Below are 26,436 nucleotides of genomic sequence, written 5' to 3' on the forward strand. Positions count from 1 at the left end.
CAATCTCTTCCTGGAAAGTAAAAGTGACAGTTCAATAGGGGAAACTCCTGTTTTCTTCATTTGAATATTTTCCACTATCACCCCCTAAAATACTGCAGGTGGATCCTGGATCTGGCTGTAAAAATGATTAATACAGTAATTTTCTTCTCTTTCCTCTTTTAGCACAGTATTCTTTATGTCATTTCAGAAGCAAATTTAAACCTGAAAAAGTAAATCAACATTTCGGAAAGTTAACAAGTTAGCATTTCGTTATCCTCAAGATGAGTTTTGCTCCCATGAATAAAGCGCGACACAGCTGCATTTTATGTCAAATGTTTATTTAATCGTTGGGCCCAGGCCTTTGACACATCAGAAAGCTCCCACACACTCGCTGCCGAGACTGGAGATAAAGTCAGCACACTACCGTAAACTGTCAAGGATTCGTTTTGTCATTTCAATACTGTCCGACGCTGGAAGGGAGACGGGTCAGGGGGGCAATTCCAGTACAATCTTTAGTGCAGCATCATGCAGAACCAGTGAAGCAACATGCATGTTCAGAGTGAACGACGGGGACACCAGGCTCTTACTGTAGTGTTTTCTGCTCTGAGATGCTTTTTAGAACGTCACTCACTGCAAATGAAGACAATACGTGTGGTTTAAATCAGTTGTTCTCAGCTTCCGCAAACCCAAAAGCACTCTGCTACCCACAATGCTTTACGCTCACCATTGTACTGGAATTATAAATAGGCTCAAAACACAAAGAGGAGGGTGACGGTGAGAGCGTTATAATCCGGTCCCACTTGAAGCTCACGAACTGTGGGCGGGGGGCCTAACATGGCACTCTGATGTTACAAACCGAAGCGGTAAGAAAACAGGGAGCGGAAGAAAAACCGCCCCGGTGAGGAGAAACGAATCACCCAGCACCTCGCAAAGTGCAAACACACACGCTTTAATGTTGCTGTTAATGCTCTGCTCTTCCCTCCACTCCCCATCTGCACTGCACCCCTGCACATTTTCTGCAGAGGTCCTCAAAATGTAAATGAACAGACCCAGAGCTGTTACTATGACATTCCTCTGCTGTACAAATTGTTAAAGATCCTATAGGTTAGCTAAATGTGAGCTGGCCCTTTAAGTTATGTACAAAGCAACCCCCAGCAATCATTTCACCAGTAAAATGAAATGCGGAAAGAATGTCACTTTTCTTAAGCTCCAGAAAGTAACTTGATAACAACCAAAAACAGTTTGTTTAAGGTGATATATATATAATATATATTTATGTCAAGGTTAAACAAAAATCTACAAAGCAAAAAAAGGCATATGTACACGATCACCCTGTCCCAGATAATTAAAAAATAAAAATGACCCAAATCATGGGCTTTAACTACTTTATACCCTACAACCCTCCCTCCTCAGCTGTGCTTCAAGCGCTGTCATAAAGCGCACAGGAGGTATTAAATGGTTCTGATGGCATCTGGTTGCTTTGTTAGATGAAGGCCAAGATGCAAACCAAAGTGGCCGCTGGGATGCGCAGGAATCTGAATGCGCCGGCCAGAGGCTGCAGCACCGGCGCCGGCCACGGATCTGTCGTATTTCAAGGCATGCAACAATAGTTCTGAAGCTCTTGTTCGTACCGTTTATCCCGATGTATTCAGTGGCAACTTGTGTCCACATGTTTTATTATTATTATTATTATTTGCTTGTGTGCGTATCTGTTTGATTATTGTCGCAGCTCTCAGAAAGCCTGCCTTAGTTTGAATTTGTTCTTTATGTGTGATGAACTGTTGTGGCAACATAATAAATCAGCAGCAGCAGCATCTACTAGTATTTTCTGACATCTTTTGAAAGAAAGGATAAAAACAAAAAATCTTAAATGTTCTGAGGGGCAGAAGAGCTGGCGACTTCCTGGTGAGCTGACGTGGGTTGGTTTTGTTTTTGTTCCTCAGTTTTTGTTCAGAAACCAGAGCAGCTGCTGCCGATGGCTCCGTTAAGCAGACGCCGTCTGGATGTTTTCCAGACCGGCTACTGGAGGCTCCGTCCTCGCCCTGCCACTCTCCCCCTCAGGCCTCCTGCGGGGCGGGCCTCTTCAGGTCCCTGATCTGTTTGATTAAGTAAGTCTTTTCGTCGTTGAACTGTTCGTCCTCCGTTCTGTCGTTCTGGAACTTGCTGAGAAACTCGATGAGTTTGGCCTGGTTCTTCAGCAGGATGTCCAGGATGGGCTGCGTCTTGTTGGGGTTGGCCACAAACACCTGGAGATGGACGAGGACAAACAGACGAGAGTCGATACAGCCGTGTTTTTAATGTGAGAATCTAAGTTAATCATTATATATTATACATTACAGGCTAATGCTGAGCAATATGCCTTTAAACTAACATCTAAGACTTATTTTCTTTCTTAAAAAGAAATTACAGCTGCTGGGACATATTTTCAAAAACGTCCTTATATTTCAGTAATCTGGGAGGTTAAGCTGAATTAAAAGTCTAACTAAATACAAGCTGTAAAATGTGATGGAAAAACAAAATGTTATCACTGAGCCCAACTAGTGCAACTGTGAAAAAAATGAAATCTTTATGAACAGAAAATTTGATTAAATCGATGTTTTGCCCAGCCTTATTAAATATGCAGCTAAAAAAGTAAAAAATATTGCATAAAAGTGTGACATTTCTTGCCAGTCATCTCAGAAAGTGAAACTCATATTATATTAAATCATCACATAAATATATCCCGAGCTTCTGTTTTTTGTCATTTTGATGGCTTAAGGTTTACAAATAGTGAAAACTTTATTCAAATAATGTGAAAAAGATAATAATTGGAAACTCATGATGTCACACCCTAATCAGCTAAGTAAATCGAAACACATGCTAATGATTCCTGAGCCTTTAAACGGTTTCTGACTCTGGGTCAGCCGCTACACAACCAACCACTAGAGGACCGCTGCTGTCATCGACAGCGTACACAAGGAGGGTAAACCTCCAAAAGGTCATTCCTGAAGAAGCCGGTTGTTCACAGTTTTGTATCCAAGCTTATTAACTGCCTTCATGCAAAAAAAGTGATTAAACAGCTGCAGCCCTTTGTCACAGTTATCAGTTATCCCAGAAATGCCGACAGTAAAACGATGAAGCAACTGAAGAAAAGTAAAATACACTTCAGAGCAGAAAAACCTGAGATTTTCTAGGTCCATAAATTGAGGGACATTTCACAAACACTACACACATACATTCCCTACAATATAAAATATCTAATCCGTCTTCTGGCCCTGACCAAGTATCGCTGATCTTTACCTTAAACACATGGAAAGCCTCAAACTGGATGTTGCGGCTCTTGTCCCGCAGCAGATTCATCATTAGCTTGAGATTCTCCGGCTTGCTGATGTATTTCGTCATTATGGTGAAATTGTGCCTGTCGAGAAGCAACTCCCCAAGCAACTAGACAATTTTAGAGAGACAAAGTGAAGCACAAATTAAAAATAGTTCTGTTCGTTAAGCTAAACTAGAGTAATTATTCAGATTTTACAACTGAAGGTCCTCTCTTTGTGGTCAATAATGATCAATATAAATCTGTATTGTGAACTGAATATAAGGTTATATGTTTAGTATTGACTATGATTCATTTATAGTCATACTATCCAGATATTAAGTCAAATAAACCTCAAAAGAATTAGCTTTAGTTAAAATAGTGAGTATTTTTTTGTCCAACCACTAGATGGCAGACATGAGGTGACGGATGCATTCGGAGAAACCCAACGATCTTCCTTAAATAACTCTCTAAATAGAGTTGCCTCCCTCTGAGATCTTTTTATACGTGCAACCTGGGGTTCTTACCTTGAGGGACTGCCGTTTAGTCACGTAGTTTTCTGAGTGTAGTAACTTTTCATATTCACTGAAAAACTGGAGGAGGCGGAGAGAGAAACATGGCTGTGGTTAGAGACGAGAAGGAGATCAAGCACAGACTTTCACAGCGTTTTCTCCGTCTGATATCAACACACACACACACAAAAAAATCTCCCACACAATCTGACAGTTACTTTGTGTTCTCATGCTGCAAACGGTCTCCCAAATGGCTGCTTGGGACTTGTTAAGGAGGAAGTTGGTGACAAGCTGATCCTCCAGACAAAGTGTTCATCTGCTGCTCTTAAAGTAATCTGAAGTTCTGGGTTTCAGTGGAAAAAGTGGCCCTGAAAAGTTCAACAAGCAGCTGCAGATTTCCTCTAGAAATCTATTATGACTGAAGTTTAAATCAATTGCAACTGGTTTTGCAAAGTGTTTTCATATTTTAAACCTTTAAAACATCACTCTCTGAGATGTGTGTGAACTCACTCTGTCATAATGCTGCTCCAGAAACTCAGCACTCAGTAGCTTGTGTCTTGTGAGGAGGTCCTGGGAACAGAAACATATACTGTATGTTTACAGCCGTAAACGTGTCATTTGATCTGCGTACGTCAGACAACATGCTCAGCACTGGACGGCATCAAGGATCATCCTCAGAAATGCATTCAAGTTTTTTTCCAAATTAAAAATATTTAAACATCCTAAAGATAAACATAAACAGAGAAAATGTGCATTAGCCGATGTGCTTTTCAACAATCACTTAGCTTGTGAAAAGGCTGCAACAAAAAATTATTTTAGCTATCGACCAATCGAACAGTTTGACAATTAACCTGATAAATCTGTAGCCTTTTTTATATTGAATATTACAAATATAAATATTTCAAATCCCCGTTGAAGAAGAAATTACATATTTAAATGCCTAAAATGCAATATCAGCATTAATGTAATGCTGATAATGTAAGCACTAATAAATATAATTAATTAACGTAAACCTGATCATTTGTAGCAGAGGATGCAGCTACAGCTAAAGAAATCCTGCCAACATTAACATGTGAAAAGCTCAGCTTTAATAATTGGATAGCAAAAGGTAATTAATCTTTTTTTTCACAGAATTTGAACAGGGTGAAGCTAAAACTATTCACAAATTTTGTTTTTAAAATCTTAAATGAAAATGTTCATATTTTTGCACAGTTTTGTCTTAATTACTGCTCTGAATATGTTGTTCTTTCTGAAAATCGTCTTTTTTTTGTCTGAATCCTCCAGTTAACGATTAATTGATCACTAAATTAGCTAACAATTATTTAAATAACTGATTCATCACAATTAATCACTCCAGACCTAGACTGCAGTAAGGCTTAGGCTGACTCTTAATTCTTTAATGCAGCATAAGATATTTTGGAAAGCAAAGAGGTGAAGCTGCCACAGATTTGATGCACTTTGTCTATTATCCCCAAAATGCATCTAAATCTGAGCCGCTCCAACAGAAAACCCATTATAAACGCCTCATTGTAAAATTATCATCTGCTTTAATATAACAGGTAAAACATCCTGCAGCAAAGGCATTTATAATAGTGACATTAATAATCTCCATTTTCATAAAATAACCTAGACACAATTATAGGACTATTAGATGGAAGATGGGCTGATGATGCACTCAACTTCATTTCTGCTCATCACTTAAAAGTCATTTGAAAATAATATTTTAGTCGTTTTACAGTGGTCTTATTGAACACCAGAGCTAATGCTGCTTGATTCACCATCAGCTGCTTGACTTACTTTGAAAGTGGCAAATGCATCGGAGGCGATGTCGAACGTGGACATCTCCACGTATCTGAAGAAGTCGTAGAACTGCTCCGACCACAGCGTGATCTTGGCCAGCGGCTCGTGTCTGATGCATTCCCTCAGCATGATGCCGCAGTTCAGGGCGATGTCCGGAGACTCGTACCTGCAGGAAGCAGTGATTTACCGTTTAACACAGGGGTCTGCAGCCCTTACAATGCAAAGAGGCTTTTTTACCCTCCGTTAAGCTAAGAACCAATTTAGAGCCACAAATTTAGCATGAAATGCTCGGAAAAAAGGCCATTTATAATTTCTGATAAATACCTACTATAGAAAAAGTGCTTATTATTTTTAAAAGAATTGTTTGTTTATTATTTTAAAATAAAGAAAATATGGATAAATTTTCTTTTATGGGATGTTGACATTTGCGGAAAATATGTCAATAAATAAAAGCACATATTTGCCAAAATAAAGACAAGAAAAAATGTTTTTTAAAGTAATTTTAGTGTCATTTTGCTGTGGAAATTCAATGAAATTGTTCCTTGAAATAAACTAACATGCCTTTGTTTTATATCTTTCCTCTATAAAACAATAGTTGGCTCTTTATCAATTTTAAGCTCTTGTGGAAAGTCCAGAGTCACTTTGTTAGACCCCTGGTTTAACAGATGCTAACTATCTGAATGCAATTATCTGATTAGCTACTATCTTTATCATGAGGTGTTTAAAAACAAAGTTTGAGGAAGAAGAGATTCTAGAGAGGAAAGTATTTTACAGCACATCAAAACATGTCTGCAGTTCATTTAGGCTGCAAAAGAGTGAGAGAGAGCAAAACCTCAGGATACATCAAAAAGGCTGAACGTATTACGACAACTTTAATCGTTTAGAACAAATTTAAAATTATACTAAACATGAAATAAAATAAAAGCTTTAAAAAACATCTGCCCGGACTCTTACCCCTTCAGCAGCATGAAAAGGATGTTTTGCTGGGTGCACAGATACTCTACAGTAGGTGTCCGAGTGCCAATCTGGCGCCTCAGGATGTTGTTGAAGATCTGGGCTACGTCCTTTTTACCCTGTTAGCGACAGAAAAATAAAAACATCAACTAATACTACAGATGCTTGAGACAAATCATGATGAAACTCAAGCTTCAAGTTGTATTTTTGATGCTATTAGGAGTCTTATAATCATTAATAGATTCAACGATATTAGTCTGACTATTTGAGAATGTCAGTAACGGTAAGTGTGGCACTGTTTTGTTATTTTTATGCCGTTTCTGATGCAAATCATAATATAAGTTATTGTCAGCCAGAGAGGAAGAGCTAATGGACACAAAAAAAAACAACTGCTTCATTCAGACCTTTTTCTTAGTTCCTCAAACACTTTTTTGCTTCTGTGTTTCTGCGCAGCAACAACTACAACCATCTGCATCCAGAAGAAATGCTTATTTAGACATTTTAGCTGATATGCCAGTTTTGTCAGAACAACTTCTCTTTATTTACGGTTCCCTGTTGAAGCATTTGTACCCTTTGACCTTTGAAATTCATGACGTCTTAATCACACCAGCCTATTTTTAGAGGTGGGTTTCATGTAACAAAACGGTAAATGGCTTAAAGAGATGTTTAGAACTAAAAAGTTTAAGGTGAAAGCGTGATGTGCGCTGCATTCAGTCAATAATTAATAGAACCAGGAAAGCAAAAACTTGATGCTGCCACCACCATATTCCACCTCATGTAGTGTTTATTAATAGTTTTAATTTTGGAGCCAATACTTGGCAATATAATAATGACGTCGATGTGACTCATACGCCACTCGTCTTAGTATTTGGTCATTACGTCAATTCATTTTTCTTATCTGCAAAGCAAAAATGTTTCTGCAGGAACCCCGGCTTTTCGATTTGAAAGTGTCCATCATGCAACCACAGGAAAGATGTGGGTTCACAAAGAAACATGAAAACTTTTAAATCCCTGTCCTGCTTCTGTCTTGTATAATTTGTAATCCTTGATCAGCTCTTTGTCTGAAGTAAGGAGGATGTGCCAGTGTAAAAGAGGAAATGAGCGTTCTTTCAGCACAATGACTCATAGATAAGGTGAGTCAGAGCAGCCTGAAGCAGCTGCCTGACATTTTCCAAAGAAACATGAGTTTACACACGTATCAACACCGACACGTCGGTCATGAATAACCTTATTTCTCTTCTGCAGTAGTAAATCATATCTCTACTCATGCAGTATCCTGCGTTTTCCAGGCACACAGTGCCATTTCATAGCACAATAAAGTAATTATGCTGCCTTAAGTCGTTACAAAAATGTTGTATCAAAAGTAACTTTGGAGTTATTCATGATTTGGAGTGTTAAAATTGGGCTTCTGTCTCTTTAAGAAGCTCCTGCTCTTTCCAACATGACGCCTTTAGCGTCACGACAATGCTACTCATTATGCCGTTTACGCCATGAGAGATGCAAAGATTTCTCACAAAAACAAACTGAATCATAGCCACAACATGTCTATGATTGGGAATAACATTATAACATGATGTAAACTAAAAAAAAGTTGATATTAAACAATGTTCCCCTTTAAATAATAAAGAATCATCCAAAACATTTAATATTTTCCTTTTTCCCATTCCTTCCCTCTCACTCAGATTGGCCTGTCAGGATAACAAATTTGGCTGGACGATTAATTCTCCCAGAAGTTATTGCAATAAACAATAATATTGTTATTTTGAGCCCATTTTCAAGTAATGTAATAGAAATGGCATAATAAACCAAGAAGACATCCTTAAATATCAATAAACTTTAAATTCTAATAAACTCTTAACACTGGAACTGGAAGAAATTTTAAATATCCAAAAGAAATAAATAAAACAGAAGTAATAAATAAAATAAATTTTGAAGTCTCTGTAAATAAAATAGTTCTTGAAAAAAAAGGTCTGGTTGAGACAAAGGCACCAGACTGAAGACTTATGTCATCCAGTTTTTGATAGGAAGAGAAAAACATTAAGTTATGCTAATAGAAATTATTGAAATGATTTAATTTATCCTGTGATTAACTGATTTTTATTGTGACAGGCCTACACAAAACTAAGCTCTCACCTCGAAGTCGATGAGCTGCAGGTCGGCGACCAGGGTGCTGAGCAGGCCGCTGTTGTAGAGCTCCTGGGCCAGCTGTGCCACCGCTTCCGTCTGCGGCTCCTTCTCGTTTGTCCCGTACAGGATCTCCTTCATCGCCACCAGGCTCTTCGACACTTCCTCTGCAGCCTGAAACATCGCAAGCATCCGCTCATGAAGCCGCTCCGCTTAGCGGGAAACTGGACGTATTACTGCTCTGGACTAGAACATTTTGTCAGGTTAGGATCTACAAACCATGAAAATGTTTTTAATTATCAGTAATGCCAGCAGTGCTAACACCTGTGAAGCATAACGAACTACGTCTCTCTTCGATTATTGATGGTGATTTCGTATCTAAACTGGGGGTTCAGCAGAGAGGAGTCAAAAAGTGTCTTTAGGACAAATTACAAATGTCTTCCAGCGGCTCAGCAAAGAGTCCCGACCTGAATCCTCTAGTCAGAGGTCTGAAAAAGGCTGAGCTCCGATGTTTTCCATTTAAACTGATGGAGCTGTAGAAGAAATCGGCTGAAGATCGACGTGTCAACATGATGCCATCATATTCAAGAAGTTCTGAGGCAGCAATTGCTGCTAACAGCACTTCATCAGACTGTTAAACAAAGGCTGTGAATACTTATGTGATTTCTTAGATTATTTTTTATATTGCATGCTTGCAAAAAACATGTAAAGTACTGTAATGTGTAGCGTTTTAGGATAAAAACTGAATTTAATCCATTTTTGACTGAAGTAACATGAGGACTTTCTGGCGCACTGTGACCTGGAAGTAATGGTTGCGGTTTGGTTCATACCTCAGCTTTGAGGTCACGACTCAGAACAACAGCAAAAAGGAAACCAGATACTAGGTTTCACTTTTTACACATAAAAAATATAAATATATAATCACATTTTTTAAGAACTGAGATATAAACCATTAATACCACAAGGAAGTTCCAACAAGTTGCAATAAATCCGATCTAATTTCAACCAAACATTAAATCAAGTAACTGATGGCGACTGAAGCAGTAGGGAAGGAGCAGAGATCTGACAGTCTGAAAGTTACAAGTTCAGTTCCAGCTTCCTTCCCTGCCAGATGTCGACGTGCCACTAAACACTAAGGGGGCGTTTACACGACAACGATCCAACAAAAACGGCACTTTTGTTCCGTTTTTGTTGGATCGTTTACACGATAACGTTCTGATTACGATCTGTGTTTACACAGTAACGGTGCACATCGAAAACGTGTAATGCTCTTGCTGCGCCTAGTTGGAGCTAGGTTCTTTGAAACTTTGAAAGTGCGCATGTGTTTAAAAAAAAGTTGTACTTGAAGGCATGTGGATTTCCGTGAGAGAACACGCATTGTGTGCGTCTGATTAGGGCGCATGCAGTTGGAAAAAGTGGGATAACTTTGCCGAAAAACCTTGTTTGAGCTTTCACGGTGTCTGTAGCGGCCCGGACTGGAAGCTGTTTATTGTTTTTACCTTGGAATGGCCAACAGTCTGTTATTCCTATATCAATTTGATAAAATAGGAGTTCCCGCACGTCCCATATCCGTGTCCTCTGTTACCTTTTTCAGCAGTTAAAACAGTTTTATCCGTCGCTAACAAGTCGTAACCTGTTTTTCCGAGCCGCCTTCAAACGCAACATGAACGCTGAGACGCTTGCGCTGGGTTTACACCTGTGAGGCAGCGAAGGAGACCTGATGCTGCTGCGCAGGTGTGTGTGTGTGTGTGTTAGAATCATGGCAGCAAACCAGCAAAACGTAAATAACTTGGCACAGTTTTTCCCCCGAACTAACCGACTGAGTTGAGTAACGCTGTTGGATGCAGGTGATGTTAGCTAGAAGATGACTGGCTAATATCAATACAGCACGTTAAGCTTGTTAACAAGTAGCCTGTAGGCTGCTGGTGTTGTTGTCTATGTTCAGCTACGTAGACTCATTTTGCCCCCCAAAATAAGTCGGTGCCCCTCCTGTTAAACTCGTCTGGAGCCGGGCTGGTCCTGGTCCGTAGTTCTCTACATAAGAGCGCTGAACAAGCAGCCGTGTATTTTGCCACCTGGGCGGTGCGGAGCGGTGAAGAGACGCTGAGGGAACCGAATCTGATGGGGAAACAGTAACACCAGCATTGTGAGTAGTTTCTTCTTCTTCTGTGGATTGTAGGAAGCAGCTATGTTTTGCGTCATACTATGCATGAGCTGGTCTGGAACCCGTTTTCAATCTGTGCCGTTGTTAGAGAAAACATTCGGTGGTTTCGTGTAAACGCACACTACAAACGCAACAAAACTCTTCCGTTTTCCCCCGAAATCGTTGTCGTGTAAACGGGGCCTAAGTCACCTACTAATCTACTTATCGACGAGAGCGTCTATAACAGTGGTTCTTAACCTGGGTTCGATTGAACCTCAGGGGTTTGATGAGTCGGTCTCAGGGTTCGGCGGAGCCTCTGCCAAGGAGGTAAAGACACACTTGTGTAAAGTCGTGAAGACGCCCCGCTTTGCCATCACTTGCTGCAGAAGATCATGTTACATAGCTTAGCCAATCAGTGCTGTGGAGGAGCCCTGATTGAAGGAGCTCCACTCTCAGCATGGATTTGAACTTGTGTCTTTATTTACTTCAGCAAAGCTCACAGTTTTTACCAAATTCTGTAGCTTTCGGTGTACTTCTAAATCTGCTCCTTTGTAGCATCTTTTCTGGGTTTGTACTGCCTCTAGTGGCGTGGGGGTGGTAGCACAACTAATATTATTACATTACTAAATCAGAATACCGCAAAGTCTTTATTATTTATTATTAATTTTTCATTCTCTTAAGAATGTAGAGCTAATTAAATAATCTAAGCAAGACCTTAAAGTGGTTCCAGTTTCTCTCGATGGCCAACCTGTTGAAACTGTGGCAAATTTTAAATACCTTGGGTTGTTCCTGGACAGTCAGCTCAACTGTGCTGAAAACACTGACTATATTTTGAAGAACTGTTCTCAGAAACTCTACCTTTTAAGAAGACTTAGTGATCTTCTTAAAATTATATGTCTTGAATTTGAGGGGAAAAATCATTTTATTTATCACTACAAAAGGGTTCAGTGAATGTGCATATGAATCTGAGTTCGGTACCTCAAAAAAGGTCAAGAACCATTGGTCTATAAGCTGAACGAGTAAGTAACAGAAAGCAGGCCAGGAATGTTAGTTTCTGGTAGTTTTGCACCAACTTCATGCTTGTTTATAAGCCAATAAAGATTTTAAAAGGTTCTCTGTAAATAATAATAAAATCTTCAGCACTCACATCACCAGATGATTTATTTAGTGTCCATTGGAGTAATTAAATCAAAGGTGAAACATAATCTTGTTAATTATCAGAAGTTGCTAAGCAACAAGCGATATGACACAATGGCTTTCTGATAGTTTTACAAACTGCTGATTAAAAACAAGCCGGTCCTGTGTGTCATTCGCGTCTCCAAAGCCACACGCCCGGCTTCTTACTGAGCATATTTACACAGCTGCTGTTGTGAACAGATTCAGACGTTTCCCTCTAGCGTTACAAATATGCGTGAAATTAATTCCTATCTGTGCTGCGACGGTTCGTATTAATACATGTGTTGTGTTAATTAGGGCTGAGACAATTAATCGGATTAATCTTCAACTAATTTAGCAATCAATTAATCATTAACTCGGGTATACACACTCAGCTGTTAGCTGAAAGAACAACAAAGTCGGAGCAGTAAATGAGTCAAAACTATGTAAGAAATACACAAACTTTGCATTTCAGATGGAAAATCTTATTTGTCTGTAAAAAAAGTTCACAACATTCAGGTTGTGTCTCTTTTACCTTCTCTGCCTTTTTATCGGAGATGTCGTGCTTCTCCAGCACGGTCATGCTGTCCTTAAGGTTCTTGACGATGTCCGCAGGTGACTTGTGGGACTTGCCAAAGGGAAAAGGCATGGCGGAGAGTTACCACGAGTGACCAGGCAGCGGACTGTCCACCTGAGGAAGGAAATGTACAAAATTATAGGAACCTTGTGTCCAGACACTGCATTTAGCCTGTTGAAAAACACTATTAATATCCGATTTATGATTTAAATCAACACCTAATTCAATGATAAATGGAGGGAGAGGTGTATCATTTTACTCCCTGTAAACATCACTTCTAAATCTGACTTTTAAATCATTCCCATGTAGAGATTAAACCTGTTGAATCACCTGGTTAAATGATGAATAATCAACCATGACATCATCTCAGACCTTTGTATGGGCCTGAGCTCTCACTCAGAAATCTAAGCCGTCAAGCTTAATAAAACACGCCTATAAGATTTTTCCGTAACGGAAAACTTTGTAGTTCTGGATCAGATGAAGGAATGGCTGATCCAACAGAACCCCGGCCCATCCAACCTCCAACCACCGTCAAGTCCTCATCAGAACTTTACGGTGAAATTTATATTTCAGATCACGAAAAGAGCGCTTAACGAAAACAAGATAAACACATCTGTTAAACCGTTAAGTCCTAAACGACCCAGCCAAATGTGCAGTACCGTAATTCTTCAACACTTTGCGCTTTCTGAAAAGTTTCAACGGTTCCAGAAAGGGGAGACGTTGTGCTTTCCAGCCAGTATCGGGTTATTAAAGTAATTTCACGCCTGTCGTAGCAGGAAGAGAAATTAATAGACAGTAAATTACGAAAATAACTTGCTAGATATAAGATGATGTGTTGGAGACCAACCGTTTGTTCTGCTGTCATCCTCTAAATCTGGAGCAGTCGCCACTTTCTCCTCTGTCTGGACAGAGTCCACATTTAGAAAGCAATGCTAGCTCCAGGAATATAATGTTTGAGTAGCAGCCAAGTGGGAGATGTATTTATAAATATGCATGTGTCATGTGTGACTAAGCTGCAATATAAAACCGTGTCTCACTAATGACCCGTGCACTTTGACATGCTAACATCTCTGCTGACCCAGACACACCTCGTTGTCAGCAGGCGGCCAAATCCGTCTTTTCCATGGGGCTAAAGCTCGTTAACGTAGTCGTCAGGCTGCGGCCCAGCCTCCCTACGCCTTCCTGCCCCACTTCTGCAACAGTGACGCAAATAAGGAGGCAACACATATGGCAGGTTCAAGGCCTGCAGGTCGCCGCTTACCCTCCACAAGTCCTGATCCAAACTGCGTGCTGGAGCAAACTAAGAATCCTTGGATCCGCCAGAGGAACTTCTCATCATAACAGCTCGCTTCAGAAAGTCGATATCGATGACATTAAATGATCGGTCATTTCATATTTAAAAATTACATCAATAAATGGACCAAATCATAAAGTGATGTGAAAATGTTGATATTTTAAGGACAAAAATGGCAATAATTCACATAAGTAACAAAAAAATAACATCAAGCAAAATCTATTTTTTTAATAAATCAGTTTCTTTCGATTAAAAAAAACTTATGAAAATTTAACTAAAACCACAGCTGTTTGTGTCTGCTGAATGTTTGGTTAAAATAAGTTTGTTTTTCATTCAGTGGGTAGAGAATTAAGAAATTTTACTCAAGTAAGAGCAGCGATACTTCGTAATAGAATTACTCAAGTAAAAGTAAAAAGTACAGCATAGTGAAAATACTCCTAAAAGTACTTAAAAAAAGTTACTCAGGTAAATGTAATTGAGTAAATGTAAATAGTTACTACCCACTCTGCCCACAGCTAAGGTTGCAACTAATAATTTGGCGAGACTCCTCAGCAGGTCCATGTGATTTTTGTGATTTTATTTTGACTCAAAAGAAAAACATATTGCAGCAATTAACATTTAAAGTGGCTGACATAGAAATCAACATAAGCTGACCTTGTGATTATTCTCCAAATGATTCTCATAAAATTTTTATCTACTATAAACATTTCTTTTTTTTATTTTCTTTTTGTGATATCTACACTTTAACTTTATAAGAGTTGTTGTTTTCAATAACTATGACTTAACTATTTTATCTGCACAAATAATAATATGCATGGATCAAAATTAGATTAGGTGGCTTTCGAAAACATATACCAACAACATTTGTGTATAGAAGAGTACAGTTGTGTAATAGTTTTGCTCTTGGCCAGAACCATAAAGAATCCTCTTGTTCTTTGGAAGACGTAGGCTTGATTAGATCATGAAGACTGAACACTGATCTGATCAATCTAAAACAAACAGATGTCAGTGTGTTTTGCTTTTAGCAGAGGGTGCCTCCTGGTTTTCAATTAGCTTCATCAAAGATAGGATTAAAGCTGCACATTATTTTAAAAGAACACAAATAAAAACCTATTGTAAAAAGTGCATATTTATTGAAATTAGGATTCAAAATGTGATGCTCCACCGGAAGAACGCAAACATATCAGCGTGGCAGAGTCACAAGCAACTCAACCTGCAGCATATTTCACATTAACTCAGCCCAAACTGACTCCATTCCTTGCAGAAACACAAGCCGCGGTGTTGACTGAAGTGCCTACATCTTCCTGAAAGCAAATAAAGCTGTGAGAAATCCCGTAAACCTTCCACCGCGGCGCACACACCCTTCAGTCCGGGCAGGAACAGGTTCTCCACACACCACCTGACACACAGATCAATTACTCATAGCTGGCGCTCGTTAACCTCATCAGCTTATTTTTAATTGTGCAGCGACGCCTTTCTCTGTTAAAACTGCAGCTACTAGCTGAAAAGACTGGTAAAAAAAAAAGAGAGAGAGAGAAAGAGAGAGGGCCTCCTCGGTAGCTGACGGTGAGCACCGCCCATCCGTGATCTCCATGCCTGCTTTGTGATGGTGTGCAGCGCTAACAAAAACGCACCTGAGTCGATTCAGTGCCGTGCACGTTAACAACACAGTTAAAACAAGGGTCGCCTGTGTTGTCTCCACTGTTGAGCTGAACTTTGCTCAGAAGCTAACGTGGCCTATAACCTTTCAATCACTGTCCAACAAACAGAGCTACTGCTGCAGCTGGGTAGCGTCCGAAAGCGTCTTAACTCGACCACCAGGATTGCTTGAAGCTCACAAGTCTTTTATGACAGAAGTTAGGGTGACCCGTGTTAAAAACGTGTCTGGGTAAAGCCTGGAAAGCTTAATTTAATGCGCAGAGCATATCAGGTTTAGAAAGCTAACTTAGCCTAATGCTAACTAGGCCTGCCAGCGGCTCCTCGCTGAAACCCATGCCTGTCTTTAGCAGCAGGCCAGCTTCACCCAGCCCCGCTTTGCTCACTGTTTATTTCCTTGTTATTACTTCATAACCGAATGTAAATACACAACAAAATACCTTGTATATGACGTTGTCGATGTTTTTCTCCCAACTGTTAGGACTGCAAAAGGCAATTCAGATAATCCGTGGAAGAAAAGGGCTTTGTTTTGCTCGTCGACTCCCCTTATTTTACTGTTAATAATTGTGCGGCCCCCTGTTACCTCCTGGTTCTTTCTCTGAGCCGGATTGGTAACGCTGGCGGCGCAGCAGTCGTGGCTGCTGTGACGTCTTACTGCCACCTCTGGCCGTTCGGTGGTACAGCAACAACGCAGGTTTGTTTCTGCAATAATAGTACATGACCACACGAGGGCGCCATTATCCCGTTACTAAAGCGTTACTGGAAACGCGTTTCGTTTATATGAGGAAAGACAATTTAGTTCTGCATATCCTGTTCAAGTAAAGAACTAATGTGGATATTTGTGAATTATTTCATCTAATTATAGAAGGGTTATTAAATTGCAGATGTATTACTGCCAGACAACTCAACATTGTATCAAACATTCAAACTCCCTGAACTTTGTTTTTTACTTTTGTTATGTTACAACCACATATTTCAATGTATTTTTGGAAGATTTCAATGATTGATGAAGACTGGTTGCCACAAATTTCTATGCTGCTTCCACTACATTCAAAGTAGCATTTTTTTCCAATAAGATTTGCTTATCCAGAAGCTATTATTTATTTTTTTTTCCCCCTTTGATTTAGTTTCTGGATTAACCCCAAATGGTTGCTATGGAGGGTAACCTTTAAAGGAATCAAAGCAACAGGTTTTGATAAGGGAATAACATAATTAAATGATGTAAAGCTCAAAATATTGATTTTACATTATTCCACCCAGGCGCGGAGTTATGGGGGGGCTGCTGCCCACGGCCCGGGCCGGAAGGGGGCCCGGGTCTGGAGGTGCCAGGGAGGGGAGGAACGGTTTACCTGATTTTAGACGGAGAAAGTGCGCCCTCGCCTGTTCAGAAAGGTTTATGTAAGTTACTGTCAACACAAACAATACTGTGATGTAGACTTAAATATCTATTTTTACATATCAACATCATATATCTATATCACGTCATGTGACTTAAATCTTAGTCACATGACAGATTGCCGTAAGTAAAAGCAATAACCTGCTAAACCAATCACCTGCCTCTGGCAACTCCTCCTCCACCCCGCAGAGCGCCAGTTTCCTACTTTACAAGGTGCAAAAAAGAAAATGGCCTGCATGCAAATACTGTATGGAAGTAGGACTGTGACATCATCCGCATCGGATTGATTCAGCTGGTCACGTGCTCCTCGGTTGGCAAAGTCAAAGCCCGAATCATACGTCACAGATGACGTCAATGACAGACAGAAGCAGAGTCCTTGAATGTAGGCCCTCTGCGATCATTTGGTCGCTAGACTTTTTGTCTTGTTGTCTTGCAGGCTGACGTTTGTAAGAACGAACCTGGACAGGATGGTAGAGGATAGAATAGGTTATCCTTTCTGTCTTTTACCTCTCTCTCCATCTATTACTCTATCTTTTTAGATGGAGGTTTTAGCACAGACTGAAGATGAGGGTTTGTTCTCAAGTGTTGCCACGTGAGACAATAAAGAAAAGTTTTAGTGCTGGGGCCTTTTTATAAGGACTTTGTCTTATAAAAAGACAAAGTCCTTTTATATAGGACTTAGGACTTATATGCGGCCTTCCCTCCTGCGGTGGGAAGGCCGCAGGAGGCACCTTCCCGCCTCGTGCGGGAAGGTGCCTTCTGCGGGAAGGCGTAAGGTATGGGGCTTTAAAGACAAAGTCTTTATAAAACTGCCTCGGCACTTATACCTTTCTTTTTCGTTTCGTGTGGCAACACTTGTGAACGAACCCTCATCTTCAGTCTATGCTAAAACCTATATCTGAAAAGATAGAGGGGTAGATGGAGAGAGAGGTAAAAGACAGAAAGGATAACCTATTCTATCCTCTACTATCTGGTCTAACTGGTTCGTTCTTACAAACGTCAGCCTGCAAGACAAAAAGACAAAAAGTTTAGTTAGAATATACTAATATTATAAAAGCAGAATGTACTATAAAAGCAGAGTCAAAGACTCTGCTTTTAATCTATAGTCTTTAAATGTAGGGCCCGGGCCCCCTTCCGGCAAGGGCCGGAAGGGGGAGAAAGTGCGCCCTCGCCTGTTCAGAAAGGTGTATGTAAGTTACTGTCCCAACCTATACCCCCACCCCCTCAACAGTTTCCAGCAGCGCAGGCGATACACGTGAGGGGCCCGGTCATAGGCCCCGCCCCCCGGCCCGACGCCGACTTGTTCCGCTAGTGATTCCACCCCTTTAAATAGAGTTTGGTGACATTCTTAAAGCTTGGGACAATGTTTTATAACCTACAGCAGCTTTAATTCTCTATAACCTTATCCCCGCAGTGTCGCTCAGTCACCATGATGCTCATTGTTCACTAATGTCTAACAAATCTCTATTGGCCTTTACAAACCATTTGCATTTATACTAAGATTAAATTATGCGTCAGAGGGTTCCATTTACTTACTACATGGCTTCCAATGGCAGTTGTTTGCACTTGATTTTTTTTTAGGGATATTTCAAAATGCACACCACAGTTTTCAGACTGTTATTTTGTGGAGACAAAAAATTGAAAACCAGAAAAACTTGTTGTAAACAAGCTTTGTGGAATTCTCATAAAAAGTTTTGAGTAGCTACTCTTTTCACAGAACTAGATTTGTGTACTTCAAACTGAGTAATGCAAACTATGTGGTTTCTGCATATGGTGCAGTCTTAATACAACCTTTGTATAATAGTGTATCAAATGCATAAGTCTACAAGCAGAGATAGAAAGCTCTTTTCGCTGCACATTCTATCATATTCACTCCAACATTTGACTCGAGTTGCTGTGTACGTGGGAAAAACTGGGAGGAACAGGTAAGGCATCATTTAGTTTAAATTACTATAACTGTCAAGTTTCAATACAGTAATTTATGACAGATTTAAAAGGTGCAAACATTCCAGAATTAAAGTTGACATACTTTTCATATTTGTAATTATCTGCATAAAACACTCTGCTTTTTGTCATGTTTTAATATTTATGCTTTTTGAGAAACATCTTGTTGTTTTATATGTAAAACGTTCTACATATAAAACAACAAGAGAAGTGAAAATCATTTTTCACTTCTCTTACAGTTATGGAACAATAATTGTTCCACATTTTCTTTCAAAGGTGAAAAAACAAACTTGTATTGTTAGGTTTTGAGTGTTTTCTCCATTCTTCATTTTACTCTCAGGTCCTCACAGTTAACTTCTCTATGCATTATGGATGGAAACGCTATTAGATACACACTTCTCCTCGGTAAGTGTAACAGCTTTGTGGATTTTGTTTGAATTTTTATTCTTAGATAAACATTAAATTTGCAATATCTTCCTGTGACGTGGTCATATGTAAAATGTTTTGATGCTTTCTTTTTAAATAGACAGCTGGATAACACACTCTTAGACACAACTGATTAAAAATTCTCACTTTATAAGGTGATGTGCAGAAAATCATTTTTATTTGTGTGGAGTTTATTATTTTTGCGTTCTGAGTAATTAGCAGGGATCTTTAAGTTCAAGCCTCGAGGGCCGCTGTCCTGCTACTTTTAGATGTGTCCCTGGTCCAGCACACCTGAATCAAATGGCTGAATTATGCAGCCAAGTTCTCCAAAGTAATCTGCAGTCTGATTACGCGACTAAGATGTGCTGAAGAAGAGATACATCTAGAAGTTGCAGGAAATCGCATCGCAATGCTTACACTACACTTTTATCACAGGAAGCATTCTATTTCTTGATTTAAGTAGAACAAAATACTACTTGCAAAATCCTTGTGAATAACAGGATGTGGATCAGTTCGTGCTGTCAAATGTTCAAAGAAATGCAAATTCACATCATTTTCCACAGAACTACTACAAAAGATATTTCAGTACAATTTATAGTTCCTGCCAACATCTCATTTGCACACGACGCGAGACTGCGGTCCGCTTTGGGTAATGTTCTATATACGGATCTAATTTTTACCAGAACGTTTTCCTGTGCATGATTACAATGTGGAAATCTAAACAAGAAAAAAAAAACAAATAAAAGTAAAAAGAAACACTAACTGTTTCCCATACTTGTTCTCTAAAGGCTCTGGAAAAAAGCACTAGCAAGCTCTAGACAGCAAGAGGAGATTCATAAGTTTCCTATTATCAGTAAAAGAAAGATTCATTCCCAGATCTGTGAAGAGTTATTTACCCCTAAATTTATTCTTTCTTGCCTTTTTGCTCACCACTGTTTCATGTTTTCAACATTTAGAAATTTCAGAAAGCTAAACCAGGTGTAGCTTCTGAGAGAAAACAAAATGTTACAGTTGAAATAACAACAAGTAAAGCAAATTGGAGAGTAGTAGAAGAAGAAAGTGAGGTCCTCCAGCAGCCTAAGCCTATATCAGCACAACTACAGCGACAGCCCAGAATAACCTAAGGCAGCGTATAAGGAAAGTTTAAAGCCTAATCTTCAAAGTAGGGTGTCTATTTTGAGTGCTATCATTTGATGAAACTTGTGTTTATTGTTTCAGGGTTGTGTGTCCTCCCTCCATGTTTTTCACAAGTGTATCACGTTGTAAATGAAAGAAAGAACTGGACTGAAGCCCAGAGGTACTGCAGGGAAAAATACACAGACCTGGTCACCATCAGCAGCACTGAAGACATGGCCCTAGTGAAGGACATACTCAAAAACGAAACTCATGAATTCTGGATTGGGTTGTATGGTGACGTTAATAACTGGAAGTGGTCTCTGGAAAAGGATGGATTTTATGAAAAAGATCAGGCTGAATTAAGACAGTGGAACTCAGGGGAACCAAACAGTGCTGACGATCATTTTCTGTGTGCTGATATACAACAACTAGCTGCATGGTCTGACTACTGGTGCACTGGTAATAGACCGTTTGTCTGCTACAGCGGTAAGAGAACAATAACGGCTCTGTTTCAATGTTGTTTTCAATTCTTACCGCAAATTAGGTTTGAAATAAATAGATTAAACAAAATTAATATTTAATATTAATATTTAAATGACACTAATGTTGCAAGGAGCTTTTCCACAAATCCATCCATTTTCTTTACATTCTTGTCCCTTAGTGGGGTCAGGAGGTGCTGGGGCCTATCTCCAGCTAACATTCCGGGCGAGAGGCGGGGTCACCCTGGACAGGTCGCCAGTCTGTCGCAGAGCCAAGGAGCTTTTTTACATCAAAATTAAAACCTTAAGTTTCAGTGAATATCATGTTACACCCTGAATGGATTAAATTACTACTGATCTAAAAATACTAGTTCACTCTAAAGTGTTCACAGTTATATAAACAAGCCAGATATGTTGATGGATTTTGTTCACTGAGACATGATGAATCAAAACTGGATCTTTTGGGGCTTTTGGATCAGTCAGTATGCCTGGAGCAGAAAGAATGAAGTAAAGCCGGAGAGACACATATTGTAGACTGTAGAGGTAGAGATGGCGCCCCCTATAGAGAATTTTAGTTCTTGATGCAACCATCCAGGGTTCGATTTCCAACCCTGGGATCTCTGCTGCACGACTTCTCTTCTCCTCTCTCTATATTCATGCCCTGCCTAATTTTAGCGAATAAAGGACATTGGTGCTACAGAAACGCCTCAATTCAGTGAAGAACCGAGGGGATCAGGGACACTCTGGGGTTACTTTGCTTCCTGTGGCACAGGAAAATTGGAGAGTGTTGGCGGATAGATGGATTCACTCAATTATCAGGAAATTCTGGGCAAAAAGTATTTCCCTGTTTTTGAGATAGTTCAAGTTTGACCCTGAGTATATCTCAAAGTTCAGCAAGACTTGATGCTTAAAGAAACTCAGAAAGATATCACCACAGTTGTCTGACTTGAACTCTATTGAAAATATTTAGTGGGGTTTCAAAAAAGTGATTGCAGCATAAAAACATCCCCCCCTCCCAAAAAATATTAATTAACTGGAGACTTTTGCACTTAAAGAGTGTGTTATAGTGTTTGCAGCAGCTCATAAGACCACAGGGTCACTCTATATATATATATATATATATATATATATATATATGATGGTCTCTTATGGGCCATAAGAGCAGTCTTAATATGTGACATATGTGACATATTTCATATTAGTTCATTGTTTCTAGTTTGTACCTTAGCATTAAACCTTTTGCATTTGTATTTCAGTAAATGTATGAGTGCCTGTCATATTAGCTTCATAAAATATCTTTTGTTTGTTTTATATAGGTTCATCTCCAAAATACATCTATGTGACGACACCGATGTCTTGGGACAAAGCTCAACTTTACTGCAGGAAAAACTACATAGATCTGGCCAGTGTGAGGAACACATCCGAGAACAACGAAATCAATGTGCTTGTGGAAAACTACGCATGGATTGGCTTGTACAGAGAGTCTTGGAGGTGGTCAGACGGTCAGCGCATGAAGATGACTTCCTTCCGTAACTTTAATACAAGTCAATCAATAAAAGTCCAGAGCTCCTGTGTGACTACAACAAACAGTATGTGGAATATAAGACTCTGTTCCAGCACATATCCTTTCATCTGTAATGGTGAGTCAAACACACGCTGTGTGCAACTGGCTATGAACTCTGTTGTAGTCAGACATGCACAGTAATTCACAAGGCTTTTCTAAAGATTCTTACTTTGCCTCCTGTTTCCTGGTCTGTTCCTTTTATTCCATACTGTAGATTTATGCCTACTTTATAAAATAAGTTTCAACTTACCATCGGCCTCCAGCTTTGTTCCAAATTAGAAAAAGTTTTAGGATAAATTAATTATTCTCCAACCTAATTAGTTACAAAAAGTAATCTAATCACTGGTGCCAAAACTCAAAACTTTCTCTCACCAGTAAATGTCATTATAGACATCATCATGATTATTTTTTATTAATCCTTTAGGACCTCCTAGGAAGATGAGGGTTGTAAAGATTATGCTGTCCAAATCCGATTCCTCATTGGACCTGGAAAAAGAGCAGGATGCCATCTTGCAGCAGGTAAATAAGGGGCAGTTCTGATTTCCAGAGGTTATGTTTTGTTGTGTAATTATTCACTTACAGGCAGTACAAAACTTTCATGTCTCTTATTTTATATAATCTGTGCAGCTGATATGTATCATCCGTTTTTAAAAATAAATGGCACGTTTGAGATGAACAGATGGCTGTTCTTTTGGACGTTTGGGGTTGAGGAGACTTTAAATCCTGTCTTCTTATTTCTTCCAGCTGAACCTCAAACTGAAGGGCTATGGCCTTGAAGACGTCAAACTGAAATGGATCAACCACTCTGACGGAAAGACGTTTCACTTGGAAAAGAAAGAAGACAAAAAAACAAAGGGTAACAACTAGAGGTGCACTGATTGAGTTTTCTGGCCAATCACAGATCTATTAAAACTCCTGACCTCCCGATTCTGATTCTGATTTTGGCCGATACCAATTTTTTTTATCTAAAATGTTGCTAAATGTAGCAAGAAAGTTGACGAGTTGCCAACAGTGAGATGACTATTGTTAACTGCAAACATATAGTCCTGATCTGGTGGGCCGGTCTGCTGGTCAAAGCAGACCGGCCCAACAGAAGATAACTGTTGATTTAAATGCCTTTGCTGAGGTTGATAAAATTGGTAGCTAAGATCGGCTTCACATGTAAAAATTGGCCAATCACAGATTTCCCAAGATTAGGGAAATTGGCACTAATAAATCGGATGGCCAATAAATTGGTAAAACTAGTAAAACTGTGAGACGGAGTAAAACTTTGTTCTCTGAAAAAGATGGCAGAGCAGTTTTTGATTTGCTTAAACATAATTCTCCTGACTGATATTCACTTTTAACGTTGTAGCTGCAGATCATAAGCAGAGGTGGTCTAACAGTATCTCATGCTCCAACTTCAAAATAATTAAATTTCTCCTGATCTTTCTTGTCTTTGATTTTGCATTCTGATCTTTCTGTAAAGTTTGTTGAGTTGATGTTTGTATGAATTCTGCCTTAATGAGCCAGGTTTGGTTGATTATTATTACCTTGTGTTGCATTTTTTGGCATCTCTGTCATGGGTTGGCTATTAAAAGGAACCAAATTCAGGAAGAAGGCTATCCATCCATCCACCATCCATCCTGAAAACCCGCCTGGTGGCCAGCTTTCAGTCCACAGAGGAATCATTGGTCACCCTTCCCATGCTCTCACTGCATGTGGGAGGGGCCTAAACGACCAGGTGTCATGTGAAGTTGTGATTAAGTTGTGTCCCAGATATTTTGTCAAAGTAAAATATTCAAACTCCAAAAGAAAACCCAACTTTGATACTGGTGTTCCAACTGAATGGTGGAAGGGAGTGAACACCAAGGCAGTGGCGCAAAAAGTGGGTATGCAGCGCATGCAACGCATAGGGGCGCAGCACCAGATGGGGCGTCAAAAACCCCGTCTGGAGGGGGCGGCGCGCCGATTATGTTTTCCCATACACTTCAGCGCGCCTTACGCTCCTTCACCTCGCGCACGTGACGAGGTAAATGTGGCAAGTTTTACCCTTCACGTATCGTCGTCTGGGGGCTGTGAGGTAGAGCGAGCGTATGTTTTCCACGCTCCTTCAACCTTCCTTGGGGGGAGGTGGGGCGGGGGGGCGATTTATGTTTTCGCATCCACTTGAATAATGTGTAGTTGCGCCACTGCACCAAGGCATGGAGGCAGAAGAGGCAGCAGCGCTCTGAATCAGCTGTCTGACTTTTTAAGGCAACCTGTGTGAAGACACGGTTGCAGAAATCAATGCAACTAAATATAAATGCATGGATGAGTTTATCTAGATTTTTGATGGAATATTTATCCTTTAATCTTAATGTTCTTCAAGTGATAAAAGACTGACTTTGCAATTGATTTTATGTGCCTTTGAAAGTTCAGGTCTGAGTTTTACATCTGTTTGGGCCTCATTAGCTGTTGCTAGGTGTAATAACTGATGCTGGACTTTGGTTGCTCCTCCTTTAGTTTTGTTTCTGTTCAGCTGAGGAAAGTTTTGCCATATTCATGCATTGATTTACTTTAAGCATCTGTTTAGTGTTTGGCTGGGTTCAGATGTCACCTGATGACATCATAATGGAGAGCTTTGTAGCATATCCACAGTTATGGTAGCTAAGTGTCAGCAGATCATTTGTTATGGAAGATAAGAGGGTCATTTAAAAGAATATGCTCAAAATTATTCTTTTTATTTAAATTATGATCCTATAAATGTATGGATGATGATGGATTTGTGGCCACAACACTTCCTAAGGACTCTGTCCTAACTGGTCACCTGTCAGACCCTCAGCCTCCTCCTCCTCCTGCTGGACTGTCCACACACTCTGAAGGTTACTACTTTCTTCATGCTGATTAGGTTCAGATGAATGCACGCTTTTGTCCGGCCCAGTTTCCCACGACCCGGCGTTCGCCTGGCAGTCGCGTGGCTCTGATACAAGGGGCCCCAGCTTTGAGGTGGGGTGAGGGGGTGAGTGAGACGAGGGGAGAGGACATCTGGCCGGTCTGACATCTGCTAGCGGCAAATGTTACCCGGAAATGTTTTAAAGCTCAAAATGTGATCAAATCAAGAAGTGAAGACGCCCCTGATTCTTCCAACTGTGGATCAAGGTGGATTTCAAAGAGATCGTGACACACTACATCAATTATCATCAGTGTATTTATGTAGAATTATAGACCAACACAAAGTTGCCATAACTGTAAAGGAAAATGTTTCAAATGTTTTGTACAAATAAAACTCTTAAAAGTATGAGACGTTTGTTTTCACTCCCATGAGTTCTTACTTTAAGTTTTTATGAAAGTGTTTGTCTAGTCTTCTTTGCACTCAAACTCAACCGGCTTGGATGAAGACTTCTTACCGATTCTCAAGAATGCCAGAAATTCTGATATTTAAGTCTGGACTTTGATTAGGCCATTTTAACACATAAGCAAATCTTGATCAATGGTTAGAGTAGATGTCCTACTCAGACATTGCCCTTCGCCAACATCTCCAGACTCCAGCAGGATTTCTTCCAGTGTTTTTATGTTCATCTTGACATCTATTATGAGCATTTACTCTGGCCCAGCAAACTGAAGATATCCACACAGTGTGATGCTGCCACCATCAGGTTTCACCATGGGAAAGGTATGTTCAGTCTTTTAGATGAATGTAGTTTAGGTCTCATCTGAACTTAGACAGAAAACTTTTCAAAACTGATTTGAATAATGAACTTAACATTGTTTGGAAAAGGGGAACAACTGGGATGTGTGACTGAACTGGAATAACTTTTTTTTTTGTAAATTTGTTGTAAATTGTTGATCAAGTGTAAAATAAATACATAAATAAAATGATTTAGACTTAGATTAAATTAAACACAGATGGTCTCTGATCATCAGGTTTAAAGTAAATTGGTTTCACTGGATTTTATTTAGGAACATCAAATAAAAAGGGGCTAAATTACAAATGTGCACATCAGTGTAAATTGAAACACAGTAAAAACAAAAAAACGGAGTTTGAGGCTATATTGTTAGAAAAT

At 39.7% G+C, this 26,436-nt stretch overlaps 2 protein-coding genes across 3 annotated transcripts; one reads left to right on the forward strand and one right to left on the reverse strand.

Moving 5' to 3' along the window:
- Positions 1 to 300: 300 nt before the first annotated feature.
- Positions 301 to 16,123, reverse strand: cab39 (calcium binding protein 39). Its single transcript, XM_008426135.3, has 9 exons — positions 15,927 to 16,123; positions 12,495 to 12,650; positions 8,671 to 8,835; positions 6,538 to 6,656; positions 5,581 to 5,749; positions 4,294 to 4,353; positions 3,799 to 3,864; positions 3,259 to 3,402; positions 301 to 2,225 (listed from the first exon to the last, which is right to left on the reverse strand). Exons 2-9 carry the CDS (start codon positions 12,606 to 12,608, stop codon positions 2,037 to 2,039), a joined length of 1,026 nt encoding a protein of 341 aa, XP_008424357.1. The 5' UTR covers positions 12,609 to 12,650; positions 15,927 to 16,123; the 3' UTR covers positions 301 to 2,036.
- A 1,342-nt stretch (positions 16,124 to 17,465) lies between these two features.
- Positions 17,466 to 25,670, forward strand: LOC103474873 (macrophage mannose receptor 1-like). Of its 2 annotated transcripts, XM_008426136.3 has the most exons (6): positions 17,466 to 18,807; positions 19,167 to 19,231; positions 20,471 to 20,854; positions 22,164 to 22,487; positions 22,836 to 22,930; positions 23,156 to 25,670. In XM_008426136.3, the coding sequence occupies exons 1-6, from the start codon at positions 18,695 to 18,697 to the stop codon at positions 23,276 to 23,278; spliced, it is 1,104 nt and encodes a 367-aa protein (XP_008424358.3). In that variant the 5' UTR covers positions 17,466 to 18,694; the 3' UTR covers positions 23,279 to 25,670. The 2 variants fall into 2 exon arrangements, with proteins under 2 accessions (XP_008424358.3, XP_017163876.1); XM_017308387.2 differs by lacking the exon at positions 20,471 to 20,854.
- The last annotated feature ends 766 nt before the right edge of the window (positions 25,671 to 26,436 follow it).

The sequence above is a fragment of the Poecilia reticulata genome, chromosome 13, assembly GCF_904066995.2.
Source record: "Poecilia reticulata chromosome 13, P_reticulata-male-v2, whole genome shotgun sequence".
In the NCBI taxonomy this organism is placed as follows: domain Eukaryota; kingdom Metazoa; phylum Chordata; class Actinopteri; order Cyprinodontiformes; family Poeciliidae; genus Poecilia; species Poecilia reticulata.